Raw genomic sequence first — 23415 nt, 5'->3', positions numbered from 1 at the left:
GGATGTACGTGTGTGTGTGTGTGTGGGTTTTTATGTGTGTGTGTGTGTGTGTGTGTCTGTGTGTGGGTGGATGTACGTGTGTGTGTGTGTGTGTGTGTGTGTGTGTGTGTGTGTGTGGGTGGATGTACGTGTTTGTGTGTGTGTGTGAAACGCTCTCACTATAAAGTGATTCCTAGAAGAGTAATGAAATGCATGCCTGCAGGCCACACAGTCCCAGTTCTGAAACGGCCGTCAAGTGTATCCTCTGCCCCACGCCCCACCTGTGCCTGTGGAGGGGCACGTCTGGGAGTCTCGGCTCGGGGCTGTAACAGGGGGCTGGGGCACGAGGCTGGGACAGGGGTTTGGGACTCTAGACTGGGACAGGGGTTTGGGATGCTAGACTGGGACAGGGGTTTGGGATGCTAGACTGGGACAGGGGTTTGGGATGCTAGACTGGGACAGGGGTTTGGGATGCTAGACTGGGACAGGGGTTTGGGACTCTAGACGGGGACAGGGGGTTGAGACGCTTGGCTGGGAGAGGGGTTTGGAACTCTAGACGGGGACAGGGGTTTGGGGCACATGGGGCTAATCCTCAATTCAGCTCTCAGACCTCCGTCTTCCTCCCCTGCCTCTCCTCCATCAAACCTTCACAGACACATCTGTGCAGTCCTGCCAACACTGCTGCTGTCGGCTGAAGCTCCAATGAATAGAAATTTTCTATCAAAATAATATATATTTTTTTCTCTGTGTCTGTAGCACTTACGCTGCAGCCATTTTGTCAAGAAATATTATCCGGCTTGACAAATGGCTTGCACACGTCCCGCAGAACAGACCTGTGCGCATGACTTTACCGAGGTGCTTTAATAACAACGGCTGCTAAAGCGTGCTGCCGCGTCCTTTTTAACCATGCCGTCGCCTCCTCGTGTATTCCCGCGCGGCCGGCTCTGAGCCGGAGACGGTTTTAATGCGGGGAGATGACGGGGCGCCCGGGGGTTCCAGGCGCTAATAGAGACAGCAGGGGGGCCCCCCCGCACACCCCCCTGCCCGCCCCCACCCTCCCTCACCACACCTGTAAATGAAGCGCAGCTGGTGCAAGACTGCCGCCGCCAACCATTCCCATTCACCGCTAACCATTCCCATTCACCGATAACCATTCCCATTTACCGCTAACCATTCCCATTCACCGATAACCATTCCCATTTACCGCTAACCATTCCCATTCACCGCTAACCATTCCCATTCACCGATAACCATTCCCATTTACCGCTAACCATTCCCATTCACCGCTAACCATTCCCATTCACCGCTAACCATTCCCATTCACCATTAACCATTCCCATTCTCTGCTAACCATTCCCATTCACCATTAACCATTTCCATTCACCGATAACCATTCCCATTTACCGCTAACCATTCCCATTCACCGCTAACCATTCCCATTCACCGCTAACCATTCCCATTCACCATTAACCATTCCCATTCTCTGCTAACCATTCCCATTCACCATTAACCATTTCCATTCACCGATAACCATTCCCATTTACCGCTAACCATTCCCATTCACCGCTAACCATTCCCATTTACCGCTAACCATTCCCATTCACCGCTAACCATTCCCATTCACCGCTAACCATTCCCATTCTCCGCTAACCATTCCCATTCTGGTTGGTGCCTTGCATGGCAGCCAATCGCTGTAGGTGTGTGAGTGTATGAATGGGGGAATAAGAAGCATCAATTGTACAGCGCTTTGGATAAAGGCGCTATATAAATGCAGACCACTTCACCATTCACCGCTAACCATTCCCATTCACCATTAACCATTCCCGTTCACCATTAACCATTCCCATTCTTCGCTAACCATTCCCATTCACCGCTAACCGTGGCGTTAGGATATCAGACAGTCATAAAACTCTTTTAATAAGCCTTTTTTGTGGATTCCCGCGAAGGTCACTGGAGGGAAATTCAGGACACACGTGGGCTCCAGGAGTCGGAGTGACGAGGGTTCCGAGTGCCAATTTCTGTTTTTACCCACAACGCCCTGGGATATTAGCAGTGTGACGTGACAGTTGTGGCTAGAAAAAACTTCCCCCACATAGGTGGAAGAGAAAGGGTTGAGAAGCAGGTGTCAGGCTGAGAATAAGCTTTTGTGTGCGTTGGAGACACTTTCGTTTTGTAATCCGTGTTCACGCGGAGCCTGGAGCCGGGCCCGTGTGACCCTCCTGCATATAGGGTCCGTTAAGAGAGAGATCCAATTGAGTCAATTGGATTTTGTTTTTGTGTATGAACGTGTTTGTGATGTTACCAGTCCCACCATGTGTACACCACGCTGTCGTAGCCTAGCCGTGTGTTGTAGCCTAGCTGGTGCTCATTGTGTTGGTGTTCAGGCAGCCCAGGCCTGCTGTGGCCGCGCGGGGGGGGCTGTCGATACACATGCGTACACGCCATATGGAACCTACTGTACGTTTCCATAGGAACAGGACATGAGGAACACAGACAACCCCCACCCCTTAACTCTCTTTCACACGCATTTACACACATGTATGCACGCACACACTTACGCAAACACACACACACACACACACACACACACAGTGACACACTGACACACTTACACACACACACACTCTTGGACACACCTCGTTTTTCTGATTTGACTGTGCGGTTGCCATGTCGACACATGTCAAGTTTATTCTGAGTGCTGAAGTGTGTCGCATGTTGAAGAGGGTGGAGGGGGTGGAATTATTAATTCTGTCAGCACCGCCTCCCTGCCTCTCTCTGTGAGCTCCTACCTTCTCCTTGTGTGTGTGCGTACGTGTGTGTGCCAGCATGCGTGGCTGTTTGCATGTGTGCTCATTTTATTTATGAAACTCATCCGTCAAAGGCACTTTGCATTTATGCAAAAGCGGGTTTAGTCTTTTTCCAAGAAATGCTCCACCCTTGCTTTTGGAACATCCTGGGACTCGTGCCATATATATATATCTCCTGGCAGCCCACACACAGATAAATCACTGTGCGCTCGATCAGCAGAAAAGACAACGGTAGCGAACGCATCCTTTCAGAACATACCGCCATTTCAGAGGCGGTGACCGACGCTTTCCTCTCCGCGGGACTCGTAGCGTAGCGTAAAAAAACGCCAGGCCCACGCCTCTCTCCGATTGGCCGAGTGTCACATGTCCGTACGGGAGCAGCGGAATTGATGACATCTGGCTAATATTTTCCGTACGGGGGGAAATGGACCCGACCGGACCGCTGGAGCCGGTCTCTCAGCTGACGGCGTCGTGCATGGGCGGTACGCGGGACGGTCAGGAAGCCGAAGCGTTGCGTGAAACGGGCTCTTTTCTCCGAGCCGCCTGCCGCCACCCACTCCGCTGTACAGGACGCACCGCGTGAGATGACCTGGAATAAGTACCGGTCTCTCGCGCTGTTGCTATGGCTACTGTCAGAGGCAGCAAGTGGAAGTGCCGTCGCCGTGCAGCGGAGCATGATGGGACAGGGATGGGGACGGGGCTGGCTCGTTACCGGCACAGATGCCAGATCACATTCGGGGAAATCGGAGTGAACACTGTTCCACCGTGTCAAGAGGGATTCAGTGGCGTCAATGTTCTGGCCATCATTTTTCTGCTTAACATCGCATTCATAGTATTAGTTTGTATATTTGGAAAACACACTCATTTCTACCCAAAAAGAACATTACTCTACTTTCAGGGTACATTCAGAAAATGTAATCCTTTAATTAAAATTAAAATATTTACAGGTACAAACCATAACTTTGTCAGGGTTATTACAAGTAGTGATCCAGCAGTGATCATATCTCTGAAGATTTTCATCGAACCAGAAGCTTATTGCTGTGCTCACATGAACCCTGAAATCTCTCTGTCTCTCTCTCACACACACACAGACACACAGACACACAGACACACACACACACACACACACACACACACACACACACACACATACGCACACACACACACACATACACACACACACACACACACACACACACACACATACGCACACACACACACACACACACACACACCACACACTGACACACACACACACACACATACGCACACACACACACACACAGACACACACACACACACTCTCACACACACACACACATACACACACACACACACACACACAGACACACATACGCACACACGCACGCACACACACACACACACACACACACACACACACACACACACACACACACACACACACACTCACTCCTCATTCGCTCATATCTTTCCTTTAGGTTATTTTCTGTCGTAAAAAGCCGTAATGATTGGACGCACTCCTCCTGAGTGGCTGTGTGCCTTGCCGGGTTTCCCGCCGAGCTGCAGTGTCTCCCGGGAGACGGACGGAGACGTGACCGGAGCTCTCCGGCTCCCGGGCCGTCACGGACGTCAGGGCCGCGATCACGGGGGGCCAGGGGCCCGTCTGTGAGGCGTGTCACCGTGCAGAGCGCCCGTACGGGACGGGACAGGGGGGTGGCTGCATTAATGCGCCCGTGTAAATTAGCTTTAACATGCTCTCAGCGTGTCAGCATCTGGGTTCAATATGCCTCTCTCTTCCACAACCCCATCAACACCCCCTACCCCCCACCACGACCCAGAATGAGAAGAGGTTTATGCACCTCGGTGTAATTATTCACACGGGCCCCGGGGGATTATGGGGAACGGGGGGGGAGCTGTCACTCATGGCCTGCTCCGGTCAGTCCAATCTGGGCCCGCAGTGGTCTCCTGGGTGCCCTGTCCAAGCAGCTCTTCCTGGGAAAGTGTATCTCCCAAATCACTGTGAGGTTCAAGGCTTGTCAAGCTCCTGGGGTGAGTGTGTGTGTGTGTGAGAGTGTGTGTGTGTGTGTGTGAGTACGCAGTGCTTGTGTGTACATATTTGTGTGTCTGTGTGCGTGTGTGTATGTCTTTATGTTTGTGCGTGTGTCGGTGTGCAAGTGTGTGTTTGTCTGTGTGTGTGTGTGATACTTTGTGTGAGTGTGTGTGTGAGAGAGTGTGTGAGAGAGTATGTGTGTGAGAACGCAGTGCTTGCATGTACATGTTTGTGTGTCTGTGTGCGTCTGCCAGTGTGTGTATGTCTTTATGTTTGTACGTGTGTCAGTGTGCAAGTGTGTGTTTGTGTGTGTGTGTGTGTGTGAAGTACTTGCATGTCTGCTCTTCATTTCTATATACACTGTGTAATCACCGCTTTTAATCATTTTTTATGGATGATGAGATGCATGTTTAATCCTTTTACTGCATATGTTTCATTTGTTCGGAGGAAATTGAGATGAACAAGAACATATACCACACAAGGCTACTTGGACTCCATGGAAATGCTTCTTCTAAACCCAGGCTGTGTCCACCGCCCTCGTTTCTGCTTTCTCAACTGCTACCTATTAATGCCCCAAACTGCCATTTACTCGCTTGAAAAGGCTCTTGGAAAAAATATGGGAGCATGTGAAATTCTAATATATGGAGATGTATTTTGAACAATGAACTGCGTTTCTGGGCCGGGTTGGTGGGCGTACGAGTATTGAACTCGCAGCTGCAAATCCAGGAAGGATGTAGCAGAGTATGTAGAAGAGTATGAACACCCTTGAACCAGGCACATTTTACCCAGTGCTCCATGGACACACGTTCAGTAATGGGCCTGAGTTTGTGCGAGGCGTAAAGCGGTGAGTGTTTCCAGACCTGCCCAAGTCTCAGCCTGATTTTACCCAGCTTCATTATTACCATACTGGTCGATTTTGGGTGTGACCTTTGACCCTGGCTGCGTGTCTGTATGCTGTTGTGAGGCGGAGACGGGGGGGGGGGGGGGGGTCAGGAGCAGGGGTGCGGGGCCCTGTGTGTATCTGTGAATGAATTAGATGGAAATGCTCTGTGAATCCAGGATGCAGTGGAGTCTGCTGCCTAATTGCAGCTTTCACTCCAGATGGTAAAAAGGGGGGGGGCTGTAGGGGGGTTTCTGATTATTTCTCAAAGATTTCTTTAAATAGAATTTGACCAAGTGAACCCAGAGCCCACAGGGGGCCTGTCCTACTTTCTTCCCAAGGATTCAGTGCCAGATCTCTGCATTAAACAGTAGCAATTGAATGGAAAATATCATGTTTTAGTCCCCTGAGGGTCATTTTTCATGTTGTATTCACAATTATACTGTATATAATGTGAAAATAAAAAAATTTAAAAAAAGATTATGCTTTGCAGCTAAATATACTCAGTGTCTGTGTAGGTTATAAAAATACACAATACATTGCATAGGCTGTGCTTGCAGTTGCAATGTGTAGGCAGTGCTTGTAGTTGAATTGCATAGTGTGGCCTGCAATTTTATAACAATATGCCCTGTATGCAAAGTATTCACTTTCTATATGCCAAGTGTGTGATTTCTATAATAGTATGTGCAATATATAATTTTCATATTGTATAGTTCTGTAGCAGCACACACAAAATCCACATATCCACCGAGTCTATTATACACACTATTACTGAACCAGGATGCACATTTTTCTAAGTATTTTGTAAAGATATGTAAATAATAATCATATTAATGAGACTGTATATCTGTTTGTGAAGTTAGAACGGTGGAAAGGGATTTATTTTCATGCGAATGTGCCAAGTGCTGAAGAGAAATGTTTATTAATGATCTATTAAACCTTTACAACTGTGATATTACAATGTATTACAGAAGTATCATTCTTTGTTGTTCTTATGTGACACCACATTCGCCAGTCTCTGAAATGAACAAGCCTTGTTTGAGAATAATTTGTTTACATAATTTAGAATGAAAAATGTAATTTAGAATTAAAATATGTTTAGTTGAAAGAAGGCCCTGTAGAGTTTAGATACAAGCCTAGAAATAAGTTTAGAAATAAGCACGGTACTATTCATGCTTCACAAATCTACACCTGCCCACATTTAAAAATTAACTGTCAATCAATGGTCTGTTTGATTACCCTGCATGGTTATTTTGTTCTTGCATCTAATCATCCTGTCACAAATGACCAGGAATTAATAAATCGCCACCTACCAGTTATCATTTGAAATGTCAGAAATTACAATGTTTGGCTATTATTGGAGCTGTAATCTCACTAATACAATGCTGTCAAAATTAGTCTTGGTTTCTTGTGAGGGGAGAACCTTCTGAAACTCAGTGGAGTGTGGCAGATAGCATAATGTATAGCGACGCAGTGACTTGCGTTGGTGGTTTCCCATTCCCCATTAGCATGCTATAGGTGTAATGGCCCCGTTCACTGTTAACGTGATGTAGGTGTAATTGCAGGCAGTGATTTGCGTTGGTGGTTTCCCACTCACCATTAGCATGATGTAGGTGTAATCGTCCTGTTCAGTGTTCGCATGCTATAGGTGTAATCGTCTCGTTCACCGTTAGCGTGCTATAGGTGTAATCGCCCCGTTCACTGTTAACGTGATGTAGGTGTAATTGCAGGCAGTGATTTGCGTTGGTGGTTTCCCACTCACCATTAGCATGATGTAGGTGTAATCGTCCTGTTCAGCGTTAGCATGCTATAGGTGTAATCGCCCCGTTCACCGTTAGCGTGCTATAGGTGCAATCGTCATGTTCCCCGTTAGCGTGCTATAGGTGTAATTGAAGGCAGTGACTTGCGTTGGTGGTTTCCCGCTCACCGTGAGCATGCTGTTGGTGCAATCGTCCTGTTCCCCGTTAGCATGCTGTTGGTGTAATTGTCCTGTTCCCTGTTAGCATGCCGTAGGTGTAATCGTCGCGCCCTGTTGGCTCAGCCTGACAGCCTCTCCCTCCCCACTTTATTCAGCTGCTCATTACCAGGGATGACATAATTGATTTTCTACTGCCCCCCTCCCCTCCCCACCCCACCCCCCTGCAATATTTTACATGGGGCAAATTATGTCCCTGTAGAATGTGTAACCTCTCCACCCAATCACTGCCCACACCACACACAAACACACAGACACACATGCGCATACACTCATACATACACACACAAAGACACACACACATGCACACACGCTTACGGAAACATGCACACCTGCATGCACAGACACACATGCTTGCACACACACATAGAGACACACACACAAACACACATGCGCGCGCACACACCCACACGCTTGCACACGCACATGGAGACATACACACGCAAACACATACGCACATGCACACACATACAGAAACACACACACACCTGCACGCACAGACACACGCACGTATGCATGCACACACACACACACACACACACGCACACACACCCTGCAGATATTGGTTTTTCCCTGCTGTGAAAGGTAATAATAGTGAAGGTTTATGAGACAGCGTTTATAAATGGTGCACATTGTCTCTAATTAGAACAGTTTGGGGTATTGCACACCGCCCCATACCCCCCACCTCCCCAAGTATCTCTCATTACTGCAACCAGATGCTTCTCCATCGATGCGGGGGGGGGGGTTGGGTGGGAAACCTTCAGTGCAAGCTGCTCTAGGCAGGTATATCTGGTGGCGTTGCTCTCGTGTGACTGTACAGTCCGGACAGGTTTCTGCCTCTCGGTCGGCTCCTGTGCCTTTGCTTGTAGCGGTTTCAGTGTTCTTTACCTTCCTGCCCACCCCCGACAGAGATTGGTTTCAGCGCTCTCTCGAGGAGGCGTTCCCCGGAATGTTCTGGTACGTGACCAGGCTGCACGTCACGGTTTCTCTCGCCCAATCGGAGCGCTGGCTGAGGTGCTGTGGGCTGTTCGGGTCGAGCACCGAGCCCAGATGAGTCACCGGAGTGTTTCTGTCTGATGCGCCGGTGACCGCTAACGCCGGGCTAACAGCTCGGCCAGTGGACATTTTGCATTTACATTTTAGTCATTTAGCAGACGCTGTTAATCCAAAGTGACTTGCAAGATGTGCATACATCCATAAATAGCAAAGCGCACACATGTGTATCATAAAAATAAACAATTTGATCGTTCTTTTTGTTTTTTTTATTAGAGTATAAAAGAGAAATATAGGGAGGGATTCCATGGCAGGCAGGTCATTCCAGGAACCAGAACAGAGACGGGGCTCTGTCAGAGAAGAAAAACAAAATCTTCTGTGATTTATTAGCTTCTTGTCTGAGACGTGTTTTTCCAAGGACCTAATTACAGATCGAATGGCTGGATGATGAGATGATTGAAAATGTGCACGTGAGCTGTGTTAAAACCATGCGACACGCACGGTGTCGTGTAAAACGGTGAAACGCGGTGAACCGTGGAACAGGTAAAGGCCCGCTCCCTGACGTTTAATTAAAGGTGTTTGTGAGAAACAAGGCTATTATATCCTTCAGATAGATGAGCTCTCCCTTCTCAAAGAGGCTCTGAGTTCATCTTGTAGTCATGGCAACCCATGTACTAGACCACCACCCCCACCCCCCCCTCCTGATTGCTTTCTGCAGAGAATCTGAAGGTTGGGGGGCGGGGTGGGGATTTAGTGGGCATTCCGGGAGAGCAGATCGTGGCGTCTCCAGAACAGGCTCCAGTAACTCATTGTAATAACTCTGCTTTTATTTAAGAATCAGCTGCTCCTGACTGAAGTGGGACTGTTTGTCTTCTCCAATGAGCTTTGCCCAGACAGAAATATGTTCACGGGGCAGGTATACATGCGGTACTGTATACATAGCATCGCTCTGTGGAGCTACTCTGTGCTCTAAACGTATTTAAACTATACTAAAATTATAAATATATTCTGTGACCTAATTTACTACCTTTCAGGGACATGATTAGAATGCACATTCTGTACTAGCATTGCTTAGTGGACCTCAGACTCATTCCAGGACCCAAGCCATGCTGATTACATTACATTACATTATTGGCATTTGGCAGACGCTCTTGTCCAGAGCGACGTACAACAAAGTGCATACCCATAACCAGGGATAAGTGCGCTGAAAGACCCTAGAGGGAAGTACATTTTCAACTGCTACCTGCACAACAAAGATAAGGACCAGGGCCTTTTTTTTTTTTTTTTTAAACAACAAATAAACAAACAAACAACAAAGCAAAAGTGACCAAACTTAACTATCCAAATGCTTACCGAGCCAACTAAAAATACCGAAGCACAACGTAAATCAGAAAGACAATTAAGAATCACAGGGAGGTAGGGAGGGATGAAAGTATTACTAGTAAAGTATTACTTATAAGTAATAATACAATAATATTACTCACACAGGACGGGGCTGTATGTGCCCAGTGATTTCTTACACACAAGAAAATCAGGTGGCAGGTGTGAATATTAATAATTGAAAGCACGCTTATGGAACAGTGTGACTGAGGAGACAGAGACAGGGACAGGGACAGGGACAGAGACAGAGACAGAGACAGAGACAGAGACAGGGACAGGGACAGGGACAGGGACAGGGACAGAGACAGAGACAGAGACAGAGACAGAGACAGAGACAGAGACAGAGACAGAGACAGAGACAGAGACAGAGACAGAGACAGAGACAGAGAGGGGTATTCAGACAAATGGTGGCGATGTTGCTCGAGAGCCTTGCTGAAGTGAAGAAACGGGTCAGCTTGTTGCACGTACACTCCGAGAGCACTTAATTACGTGTGTATTAGACTTATTTATTAGACGTATCAGCCTTCTGCTGTTGTAGCCTGTCCACTTGGAGGTTCGACGCGTTGTGTGTTCAGAGATGCTCTTCTGCATGCCACTGTTGTAATGTGTGGCTATTTGTGTTACTGTCACCTTCCTGTCAGCGTCGACCAGTTTGGCCCTTCTCCTCTGACCTCTCTCATTAACAATGCATTTCTGCTGCTCACTGGATGTTTTTTGGTCTTCGCACCATTCTCTGCAAACTCTAGAGACTGTTGTGCGTGGAAATCCCAGGAGATCAGCAGTTTCTGAGATACCCAAACCCCACCTTGTCTGGCTCAAAATCATTCCATGGTCAAAGTCACCTTGATAACATTTCTTTCCCAGCCTGACATTTGGTCTGAAAAACAGCTGAACCTCTTGGCCACGTCTGCATTCTTGTATGCCTTTAGTTTCTGCCACATGATTGGCTGATTAAATATTTGCCTTAACAGGCTGGTGTTCACTGAGTGTATATCTGTGGGTTTGTGCATGCGAAAGGCACACAGCGTATTGGTCTCCATGTCCTGGCAGGAGGGGTGTGGTGAGTCTAGCGAGCTCTCCCGTAATGGTGACAGGACACCAGCCAAATGCTGCGCTGAAATCTTGCACGGTCCCAAATCCTGGAGAAGCGTCTGCCCACGTGTGTGTGTGTGTGTATGAATGTGTGTATATGAATGTGTGTGTGTGTGTGTGTGTGTGTGTGTGTGTGTGTGTGTGTGTGTGTGTGTATATATGAATGTGTATGTGTGTATGAATGTGTATGTGTCTGTGTGTGTGTGTGGGTATGAATGTGTGTGTGTGTGTATATATGCATGTGTGTGTGTATATGAATGTGTATGTGTATGTGTGTGTGTATGAATGTGTATGTGTCTGTGTGTGTGTGTGTGTGTATGAATATGTGTGTGTGTATATATGAATGTGTGTGTGTATATGAATGTGTTTGTGTGTGTATGTGTATGTGTGTGTGTGTGTGTGTATATGAATGTGTGTGCGTGTATATATGAATGTGTGTGTGTGTATGAATGTGTGTGTGTGTGTGTGTATATGAATGTATGTGTATGTGTGTGTGTGTGTGTGTGTGTGTGTGTGTGTGTGTGTACAGACACTGCTCTGCAAACAGGAGGAAGAGAGACGGTCCTGGAAGACGGGGGGGGGGGGGGCCTCACATGTGACTAACACGCTCTCAGACTGCTCTTTGCTCTCCTGCATTAAGAATTTGGAGTGCTTTAAAAATAGAAAAAAGGTCTGTTTTTGATGCGAGCGTGTCCTTCAAAGGCTAGTCAAATAAGGCTGAGCGGGGAGACCTGAGCGGGAGACCTGAGCGCAGGTGTTCGTCTGTTTGAAACGGAATAACGTACGCCGCTGTCCTCCCCGTAACGCGGACGGAACGCGGCCGTACGCGTGACACGTGTCAGCTGCACGCGTGTGCGGCCCAGCTGGATACGCTTACCGTCATGTGACCTTTAACGTGATCAATAAGTAGGGAACGGTCCGCTTCAAAAGGTTAAGCATTTTTCATTACCGAAATGGCTGCCGTTGCCTAATCACCCCGTTGGAGAAGGGCTGTGCGTTGTCTCGGCTGTCGGTGCACGCTGATTACACTGAAGAGGAACAGGAAGAGGAAATTATAAAGGGCCTTTGTGTCCTGAGAGCCGATTGGCTGATTTGCGCCACTGGTGAAGAGGTGTTCAGCTGAAAACCCTCTATTATGTTAGGTTATGCCATTCAGCGTATTAATAAAATAAAATAAAAAAAGAAATAAAATAAAAATCTTGGTGACGAGTCGTATTGCATTAAAATAATTATTGCTGTACATCCTTGCTGTACAAATGGACATGGATTGCACCAGCAGGACAGGAGCCATTTTGTGCTTGAATTTTAAACTGCACAGGCTGGGTTTTTGTCCCTTACAGAGAAGAGAAATGTGTTTAAAATGTCCTTGGATATTTTTGTGTTGTAGGGCTGTGTGCTTTAGTTAGTTTCAACACATCCCTTTCACTTTAGATTTTTTACCAGCTTGAATTGTGTATTCCCAGCTGAAGTGGATCTGCACATTACTGTCGCTCGGAGCTGCTTGGACTGAGCCACTGTAGCATCAGGCCTGCTAGCCTGCGAGGCACGTTCACACTCCATGAAACCCAATGGATGTGTGTGTGTGTGTGTGTGTGTGTGTGAGAGCATTTGTGCAGACCCTGGATTCTCCTCTGTAAATACGAGTGTGTAGGAGGTTTGCGGGGGAGGTGTTCAGAGTGGGTTGAGAGGACAGGTGTGTGAAGTCTCTTCATGCCGGAAGCTGTGTTCATACTCCCATCAGTACAGTTGTGTTCATACTCCCATCAGTACAGTTGTGTTCATATTCCCATCAGTACAGCTGTATTCATACTCCTGTCAGTGCATCTGTGTTCATACTCCTGTCAGTGCCAGCGATACACTGCCTGCTGGACGCTCACATAGCCTTCAGCACCGTTTTCATTTCTTCACTCCACTAACAACTGGGAGTGACCGTTAAAAAACACGCTTTAATCATGCTGGAGCTGCTGGCGGCTCATCTGATGGCCGTCTCTGACTGTGAATGATGGCTGAGAAGGTGTGAAAATTGTTGGTCGTGTTGTCTATGGCTATGGCAGCTCATCGTTCTCTAGCGCCCCCTGTGGTTAATCAGGGTTTTGCAAGTCTGCCTATTAAGCTGCATGTGAAGTCTCCTCTTCTGGCCCATGCGAAGGAGTCGAGTTTTCTCCCCATGTCTGTCCGGGTTTCTCCCGGGTACTCCCGTTTCCTCCCGCAATCCAAAGACATGCAGGTTAGGCTACTGGGGTGGGGAGAATAATGGGGTGTAGGAGTGAAAGAGCATGTGTGCTACCCTGTTTAAATATAGGTAAGATTAAAATAGAAAATTCCGGATTGGGGGGGGCAAGGTTAAAAATAAAAAAAACATTTGTGAATTTTTTTAAGTTTTTTTTTTTTCTTCCTGTTCTTTAGAAATGATAAAGATGTCTGTCCCATGGCCTTTTAGTGAACCTGTGCAGTATGTGGTCGCAGAGAGACAAGCACACTGCAAACACACTGTTTCATTGCCCCTCAGGGAGATGAGGATTGGCCAAAACACACACACACTCACCCTCAGGACAACAAGCAATGATGGACTATCTGCCAGTGCTGCGTTGTGTTCTCAGCCTGAATCAATTGTGCTGGGAAATGGCTTTTTTTCCTCTATGGGAAAACAGTCAATTTGTGCAAGTCTCTCAAGATTTCTGTCTGGGCTGTTCTGTACGGACAAGCTGTACAGCCATTTTGTTTGTTTGTTGGGTGTGCTGTTGGTGATTTTAGTGCCAGATGATGAAAATGTATTTTTGCGGTCTTAAACTGTGCTTTTTGGTTTTTAATTGATGTGCTCGCATGTTAATTACAGATTATTTCCGTACATGCGGTGGCACCAATACAGTGGGTTGATCCCAAACAAAGTATTAATAAATAGTTTATACGTGTTAATAAATAGCTTATAAATGGTTTATAATGGTGGTCACAGTGCAGTGCTTTAACATTTGAACATAATGTGCCAACATACAGTAGAGCCACATATGCAGTATCTAGCAAACTTCTATGAATATTTATTTGCTTGAGGTTGATAGTGTTTTAGCTTCTCTTGAGAGGAAAATATCGGGTGCATTGAATACAGGTACAGCTAAATCCACTGTTACAAGTAAGCTCTCGCATCGCCATTGTGTCTTTTTTAATGTGACAATGCAGAGCTGATGTTCCAGGAGAATCTCTTCTCTTCATGGTTTGACATGGCAGTTATCAATTTATATCTCTGACATCTTCAGGTTTGAAGATAGACATGTTTGATCCAGTGTACGGTTCATTATCGAGATGTCAGTTATCACTGAATAATGCATTCTGAAGCATTCCCGCCTGCATGGAAAAAAAATAGAGGCAATGTCTTGCCAGAAAATGTTTCTATTTTTACCGTCCTGCTAATGTCTCTCTCTCTCTCTCTCTCTCTCTCTCTCTCTCTCTCCCTCTGTCCCTCCCTCTCTCCCTGTTTGTCTTTCAGCTGATATCATTTCCACAGTAGAGTTTAACCAGACGGGGGAACTGCTCGCGACCGGGGACAAGGGGGGTCGAGTGGTCATCTTCCAGAGGGAAACTGAGGTACAAAGGCTTTTTCCGCCATGCATCAATGTCCCGCTTCTAATCAGAGCTATTCATCCAAACTGACAAGCCATTTCTCAGAACTAATCAGAGGCAGGTTTTCACAATGATACGCCTGTTTTCATGCTAATCAGAGGTAGGCATTCAGCCTCCACACAGAAATTAGCCTTAATAATCGGCATTCCTGATTACCTGTCCAATTTAGAATGTCTTTATTTGGTGGAGGTCGGGATGGAGGAGAATTGGCTAATCTACCGTTGTCTGAAGTTCAATGCAGATTTCTCAATAATTGCTCTAGTCTAGGCTCAGCTGACAGATTCCCCCTCCCACCCCCCCCCCCCCTCCCTGCATACGAATCAACCCCTCAACTTCACCTTGTCCACATATCCGTTTGTTGTTTGAAGAAACAACAGTGTCCCACTAACATGAAGTCAGGGGCCGTGATGGGTATACAGGTACCACTGGAACGATGTTCCTTCACTGAAGGTCAGATAAGCTTACATACCTGAGCCCTCATCAGATTAAAACCCTGAGCATCACGGAGTGGGGGAGGAGGGCTGTCCCCACCACTGACCTGCCAGGGCTGCCGGCCTATTGCTAGTCCGCAATTAACAAGAAAGATTAACCTTTAAAAGCACTGCAGTCACTCCTTTCCCCCGCCGTTCACCCGTTCACACAACAGCAGGGGCTGGTAACACTCGTTTACCAGGCTGGTTTGCTCTTACTCCAGCTTTACCCAGAATCCCCTTGGAGAGGAAACAGCTTACCTAACAGCTTTTAGGGTAAAACTGCTGTCTCAGTCGGGCATCTCTCGCTGCACAAACATTAATGTTGTTGTTGCTTAAAATAGTGATGAAAATAAATCAAATGCGATCATCAACGAACTAGAGCGAAGCAACAACATGCACAAAGCATATGAACAGCTGTTTTTTATGCAATTGGGTGGTTAGGTTACTCATGTAAATAAATACGTTTTATATTATTTCATATAATAGCATTTCATACGAGCAGGGACTCTTGTTCTGTAGCATAGACATGACGTTGTGGCGGCTCCACAGATTATGCGCACAAATCACTCAGTCCGGGATGTTTGAACAGTGGTCCTCCATCACCACGGTAACTATATTAAAATGTATTCAAATGAAAACGGGACATTCTTATTGTCGACGGCGTGTGATTTACACCTGGAGAAGGGCGCGACACCCCCTCCCCCACCCCTGTCAGTTTCGGGTTTAATGTCCTGTCAGCCAGCGCTGACGGGGCCGGCGTAGGGCTGTGATTGGCCGTGGCTGGAGAGAGACCCGGTTCTGCATTAGCATTAGCCCAAGGTTACGCTGTTCTGATGCTAATGAAACGCTTCAGATGCAGAACAATGTCATCTGGAGTGCAGGCTGTTGTGTCGGTGAATCATACTCTCAGCTCAGTGTGTTTCTGTCCTGTGAGCTGAACTGACTAAATTAGGAAATTATCCTAATTTCCAGATGTAGCGCCCCAAATCAATAAACAATAAGTATGAGCAGTAAATTCGGAGGATGCAGAATTGAATTCCTGTTGGCTTCTTCGACCTTTTAAATTTGTCCTTTTAAATCTTCATGAATTTTTTTTTTTGTAATATAATGCAATTATTTCTTAAAAATAACAATTAACAAACGTTATGTTGGGCTTGTTAAATGTTTTCATGTCATTTTTTATTTAAATTTGGCATGTGCATTGCTGTTGTGCAGTTTCACGGTGTTAATTAAAAACTGAAACGTGGTAATCGTGAAATGTGAGACTCTGTAACTGTGGTCTGGTCGACAGAGTAAGAATGAGCCTTACTGTCCGGGAGAGTACAACGTGTACAGCACCTTCCAGAGCCACGAGCCTGAGTTCGATTACCTGAAGAGCCTGGAGATCGAGGAGAAGATCAACAAGATCCGCTGGCTCCCGCAGCAGAATGCCGCACACTTCCTGCTCTCCACCAATGGTAAGAGACTCTTAGGCCCCACCTCCTTCTCTCCACCAATGGTAAGAGGCTCTGGGGCCCCACTTCTTCCTCTCCACCAATGGTTAGAGACTCTGGGTGCCTCTGGGAGTGGCTTCTCTCCCGAGAGTTATGGATCAGGAAATGAAACCATGGCATTGTTTTTTTTTTTCTTGTTGACTGATGGACTTGACGAAGAAACACATATAAGGAAAAACTACCATTAAATGTTTCACTATTAATGAAGCTGGCGATTTTTGCACCTATGTTTGTGAAAGAAGGCCTGTGTAATATGTTACATTGCACATAATATTGTGCTTTAAATGATTCATAGTCTGTATAGTTATCACTGTTTCTTCAAATCCGCAGTGTGTTCGGAAGCCGTCTTAACCAGCATACTATATTCAGTGATTAGAGCTTGAGGCTCATTAACTGATATACAATATCAAATATTAATCGCAGCTGTCCTTTTTACAGTCGTTATTTTTAGCTGCATAGCCTCGGAGGCGAATGTTCCTGGCGGGTGTTAAAATGGCTGCTTTTTTTGTATATGCTGGGGAGTCACTCAACCCCCCCCTCCCCCTCAGGCTGTGAGTCAGACCCTCATATCACGTGACTGTTGCCTTTTTTAGTTTATTCAGAAGAGATCTTGGCTCTTAGACCTGCAGCACACCACCAAACGCTGAGATGTGTGAGTGAGACCGAGGAAGAGGAGAGGAGGATGAGATGTGGCGAGGAAGGGTACAGCAGATGAGGAGGGAGAGTGCCAGAGTGGTGGAGGAGCAGCGGGGATGGACAGAGAGGAGCGGTGGAGTGCTAGAGGAGCGAGGGATGAATGAAGAGGGAGAGATGGAATTCGGGAGAGGCGGGGGGCAGAGGAGTGGAGAGGTGGAGTGCTGGAGGAGGCAGGGATGAGTGGAGAAGTAAGGGATGAGGAAGGAGAGGTAGAGGAATGAGGACGGGGTGAGGTAGAGTGCAGGAGGGGTGAGGGATGGAGGGATGGAAGGGGGAGGGTGCAGACCAGCTCTTCTGCCCTTGCACAAACGGCTGGGTTGGTGGCAGTGACCTCAGACAGTGGGCAGCTGTGTGCACTCCTGCTGTGACAGCCCCTCCCCTGGTGCAGAGCTCTGGGGTCGGGGGAGGGGGGGGGGGGGGGCGGGAGAGGACAGAGCTGGACTGTGGCAGGAGGGGGGGGGGCACATAGGCCACACATTACCATGCAGTCACCTCAAGCATCCCTGGAGCCTCAGAAACACACTACCCATCACACAATAGACCGCACACTCCATACAATACACACAATCAGCACTACGCTTCAGTTAATACACACTACCCATCTCACAATGAACAACACACTCAATACAATACACACAATCAGCACAACGCTTCATTTAATACACACTACCCATCTCACAATGAACAACGCACTTCATACACACAATCAGCACAACGCTTCATTTAATACACACTACCCATCTCACAATGAACAACGCACTTCATACACACAATCAGCACTGCGCTTAATATACGATAACCATTGTACAATAAACTCCTCATCTCATTTACAGCCCATAATCCACCCAACACTGCAGTGCACATTATTTAATACCCGTTGCACATAACATTCTGTACTCTACTCACCGTTTACAATTCATAGTTCCTGTTCATACATCATTTATGTGTATATTTTTACTATCTAGCATCCCACTGTGAACATTAAATATCACGTATATTACACAATGCACGGCACAGTGGTCACTACATATCTCAGTATCTAGCGCATATTGCGCACACACACAACTGACACCTGTAATATGTTGTAGTTACCAGATAATGCTCCAAATACGCAAACTCTGCCGAGGAAGATGACTGACAGGCACTGCGGAGGAGAGATAGAGGCGGATAGAGATGTGGGCAGACAAAGAGAGAGGCTGAGAGATGCGTGCTCAGACAGGCGGAGATGGAGAGAACAGACAAAGAGAAGGAGAGATTGACAGACGGAGGGGAGGCAGGTGGGCCGTGATTAGGGTCCTTTGCGCTTACGTGTGAGTCATGCGGACCTGTCAGGATGAGATCAGAGACGCATGCGAGCTCAGAGACGGGTACGGGCGAACGCGGGTGTGTCCGAGGAGGGAAAATGGCGGAGGGAAAATGGCGGGCAGGCCTTTGATTCATTACCCTGTCGTTCAGTTCGCCTTTGATGGATGCGTCTCCTTCCTGTGTAACTCAGGGCGGATGTGACCAAGGACACAAGTCTGATAAGGAAGGAATGAGTCTCGGTGTGAACTCTTAATAATGGAGAGAAAAAGGCGCTTTTTTGTGCTGCTCCATCGCCTTCAAATACGCCTACCACACCCGACCAGTCACGTGACATCCAGACAGTTATTAGGATTGGTTCCCACATTGGGCAGGGATGCCTAACCTGGATGTGATGAGACACACTGATAGTGTAACCGGCCAATGAGATGCAGTGCACTGATAGTGTAACCGGCCAATGAGATGCAGTACACTGATAGTGTAACCGGCCAATGAGATGCAGTACACTGATAGTGTAACCGGCCAATGAGATGCAGTACACTGATAGTGTAACCGGCCAATGAGATGCAGTACACTGATAGTGTAACCGGCCAATGAGATGCAGTACACTGATAGTGTAACCGGCCAATGAGATGCAGTGCACTGATAGTGTAACCGGCCAATGAGATGCAGTACACTGATAGTGTAACCGGCCAATGAGATGCAGTACACTGATAGTGTAACCGGCCAATGAGATGCAGTGTAACCGGCCAATGAGATGCAGTACACCAGACCGATAATGCAGCAAACCAGCATGGCATACCACGCATCGGCATATAAGCACAGCTGACTCAACCTGGCAAGCAAATATCTGCAAATAAGTGAATAAATCCCTAATCCCCCTGGGGTCTGTGTTGGGGTTGGGTCATGGTCCTCTCAGGCGCACGTTCCTCATTGTCGCTCTGTCTCCTTCCCAGATAAGACCATCAAGCTATGGAAGGTGAGCGAACGGGACAAGAGGCCCGAGGGCTACAACCTGAAGGACGAGGAGGGCCGGCTGAAGGACCTCTCCACTGTCACGTCCCTGCAGGTGAGCACAGGGGCATTGTGGGTCAGCAGGGTAGGACAGGTCCTGCCCTTAACGGGCGCAGGTTCAGGAGTGGACCGTATTACTGTCCAGAAATGGTAAACGTAAGCTGTTGAAATTGACCTGGATAATGGTGTCTGCTAAGGGAGTAAGTAGTTCTTATTGTTTTTGTCCTTGGGTAGTAATGATTTTGTTTTACGTTTGGATTGTAGTGGAGCTCTGATCGTGGTGAAATAACTGGCGGTAACTGCCACAAAAGGCGTGTGAAGTCAAGCGCTGACATGAGAAAGGCAGGGCTAAGCCGCCGGGCTCTGTGATCGCTTTATTCGGCTCCGCATCAAAAGGGCCGGTCTCTGATCCGCCCTGCCAGCGGGCCCTCTCTCAGGGCCCCGGGAGCTCTGTGAGACGGCCCCGCGCGTCTGTGTCTGTGTCTGTGCGGAGCGCAGAAGTAGGTCAGCCAGCACAGGTGTGTGTGTGTGTGTGTGTGTGTGTGTGTCTCTGTCTCTGCGTGTCCCTGTGTGTCCCTGCGTGTCCCTGCGTGTCCCTGTGTGTCCCTGCGTGTCCCTGTGTGTCCCTGTGTGTGTGTGTGGGTGTATGTGTGTGTCTCTCTGTGTGTCTCTGAGCGTGTGCGTGAGCGTGTGTCTGTGTGTTCTTGCTTGTGTCCCTGTATGTGTATGTGTATGTGTATGTGTGTGTGTGTGTGTGTGTGTGTTTGTGTGTGCTTGCCTGTGTCCCTGTGTGTGTGTGTTTGTGTGTGTTTGTGTGTGTTTGTGTGTGTTTGTGTATGAGCGTGAGCGTGAGCGTGTGCGTGTGCATGTGCATGTGTGTATGAGGCTCTGCATTTGTCCTTGTCAGGAAGTTGTGGCAGAGAGGGAGAATGTAGATTTTTTAATGTAGGAATGGATGGGGAGGATGAGGAAAACAGGACAAGGGAGGGAGAAAGAGAGGATGGGAGAAAGAGAGGATGGGAGAATGTATGGAGGAAGAGCACATGATAAGGTAAAAAGAGATCAGTTGGGGAGATTTGCAGACTGAGCCTCATCTTCAGACTCTTTCATTGGAATGCCCCTTGGTGACAGTGAAATTTTAAAAATGGAAACCAAGACTTCAATTTGACTATTGTTTGTGGAGTTGAACTTGATTTTTGAAAAATGTGTAATGTTGTCAGTTATTCTTCTCCATGAAGACAAAAGCCCTTTGTTTAAGCAGCTTTCTTGAAAATGTGCACATTTTTAGAGAATGGGAGGGGGTGGATATGCTGCCTTATCCTGACTATTCAGAGATTAATTTCACGCTAGGTGATTAGTGTGTGTCTGTATGTGCATGTGTGTGCGCTTGTGTGCGCTTGTGTGCGCTTGTGTGCGCTTGTGTGCGCTTGTGTGTGTGTGTGCATTAGCATTTGTATGTGTGTGTATTTGTGTGTGTGTGTGTGTGTGTGTGCGTGCGTGCGTGCGTGTGTGTGTGTGTGTGTGTGTGTGTGTGTGTGAGTGAGTGAGTGAGTGTGTGTGTGTGTGTGTGTGTGTGTGTGTGTGTGTGTGTGAGTGAGTGAGTGTGTATGTGTGTGGGTGTGCTTGTGTGCTCGTGTGCATCTGTTTCTGTCTGTGTGTCTTTGTGTCTTTTGTGGAAATGTCAGTGTTGCTTGAAGATGAACGCAATATAAGAGGTAAATCTTCTTTCTACTCCCTGCTTCATCTTCTCTCCTATCCTCCCCTTTTCTTCCTCCTCTCCCTCCCCCTCCTCTAATCTCCCCTCCCTCCCTCCCCCTCCTCCCCTCTCCTCCTCTCTCTCCTCCTCTGGCAGTAATTCTCGTGCCCAGGTTTACTGCTCCAGGTTTATGTCTCTTTGCCATATCCTGTGCACTGTGATGTCATTCTGAGATGTATGGACGGCTTGGTGAGACAGAGCCGCAGTAATAAAGTTGGTCTGATTGGGCGTGGCCTGACTGGGCATGGCTCGTTCTTTCTGCAGTGATAGAGTTAGCCTGACTGGGCGTGGCTCGTTCTCTCCCACAGTGATAGAGTTAGCCTGACTGGGCGTGGCTCGTTCTCTCCCACAGTGATAGAGTTAGCCAGACTGGGTGTGGCTCGTTCTCTCTGCAGTGATAGAGTTAGCCTGACTGGGCGTGGCTCGTTCTCTCCCACAGTGATAGAGTTAGCCTGACTGGGCATGGCTCGTTCTCTGCTGTGATAGAGTTAGCCTGACTGGGTGTGGCTCGTTCTCTGCTGTGACGGGGTTAGCCTGACTGGCTGTGGCTCGTTCTCTTCTCCAGGTACCGGTGCTGAAGCCCATGGACCTGATGGTGGAGGTCAGCCCCAGGAGGGTGTTCGCCAACGCCCACACCTACCACGTCAACTCCATCTCCGTCAACAGCGACTGCGAGACGTACATGTCCGCCGATGACCTGCGGATCAACCTGTGGCACCTGGGCATCACCGACCGGAGCTTCAGTATCCTTAACAAGACTGTACACACCTTTACATACCTTTACATACCTTTACCTGTCCCTGGTATACCTCCAGTTACCTGCACTGATCTCAACAGACAATTCACTCGACCTATGCCTGATTACACGTAACTTTCTCTACGTTGTCCTGTCCGTATGCATGGCTTCAGCTTATATTTACTGTATGTACTTGTACACATACAGTATGTGTTTAATGTGTGATGTATTTAGCAGGGTATTCAGGTGAAGTACCTGGCAGTATTCAAACTGACTCTTCCATGGGACTCAATCACACATCCTCTGGTCTCAGTGTCATATCCAGTGCACCCGACATGTCTGCTGTTTCGAATACTTTAGGAAACTCGACATTTCAGCCGATGAGAAAAATTGTTGTAATTATGTTGTGGTATTTTATTTTTATGAATAGTAAGCGGTTTTGTTCTGCTAAATAGGCGGTTTTTGGTGTTGATACACAACCTCTTGTATGACTGCATCTAGTCCATCGGTTCCCATTTTTCACCCCTCATTTCCATATGGAGGAAAGGCTGAAGTTGAAACAGAGGTCAGTGTGACTGATCCTTATATTAAAAGATCAAATAACAGGCTAACATGGTTACCGATGAGACATGCAGTTTCATGTTATGAGATTGAGCGAGACAGGAGATTGTCCCGGAGACCTTGGGAGGCTGCGGGGGTAGGGGGTATGGAGGGGGGTTGGTTGAGGGCTAGAGTAGTTCCACAGGGAGCCTTGTTGTTGTTGTCGAATAGCGGGGTGTGTGATTCGTGAGACAGGCCGGATTCTCATAGTTCTTGTCTCGCAGTGCCTGTCAGCTTGGCAGTGCGTTGCTCCCTCCGTCCGGACTGCGGTGTCTGTTTACTGAGATGGGCCCGCGGCTGGAGGCTGGGAGATCGTTAGCCCCGACGCCAGCGAGCACGAAAAAGTTATTTTGGGGGGGATGCCTGCTGTCTAAGTGTTCCTGCTCTCAGATCTCCGAGACGCTCCTTCCTGTCCTCTGAGAGCTGTTCCCTTTTGGATGCTGCTCCCTCTTTTCCTGGAACTTGTGCCCTCGTTCTCCGGGTGGGGGCGTGAGGAGAGCAAAGAGGAGACCTCTGTTCCGCTCAAATTTCTCACGTCGCTACGGGGCCTGATCAAGAGCCTCTACTCCCTCCACCTGTACCCCTGCAGAGC

General features: G+C 47.7%; 1 protein-coding gene across 6 annotated transcripts in view; it reads left to right on the top strand.

Annotated features, from left to right (window-relative positions):
* LOC133135231 (serine/threonine-protein phosphatase 2A 55 kDa regulatory subunit B gamma isoform) overlaps positions 1–23415 on the top strand; it is a 105123-nt gene that overhangs the window by 53713 nt on the left and 27995 nt on the right. For all 6 annotated transcript variants that reach the window (XM_061252088.1, XM_061252089.1, XM_061252092.1 and 3 more), the window contains 4 exons: positions 14620–14717; positions 16518–16683; positions 19674–19786; positions 22053–22230. In XM_061252088.1, coding sequence (XP_061108072.1) covers positions 14620–14717; positions 16518–16683; positions 19674–19786; positions 22053–22230 — 555 coding nt within the window. The remainder of the gene's footprint in view (positions 1–14619; positions 14718–16517; positions 16684–19673; positions 19787–22052; positions 22231–23415) is intronic.

This window comes from Conger conger, chromosome 8 (genome assembly GCF_963514075.1).
Source record: "Conger conger chromosome 8, fConCon1.1, whole genome shotgun sequence".
Classification (NCBI taxonomy): domain Eukaryota; kingdom Metazoa; phylum Chordata; class Actinopteri; order Anguilliformes; family Congridae; genus Conger; species Conger conger.
The sequence above is the reverse complement of the archived record's forward strand: the minus strand, read 5'-3'. Positions and strand labels throughout refer to the sequence as shown.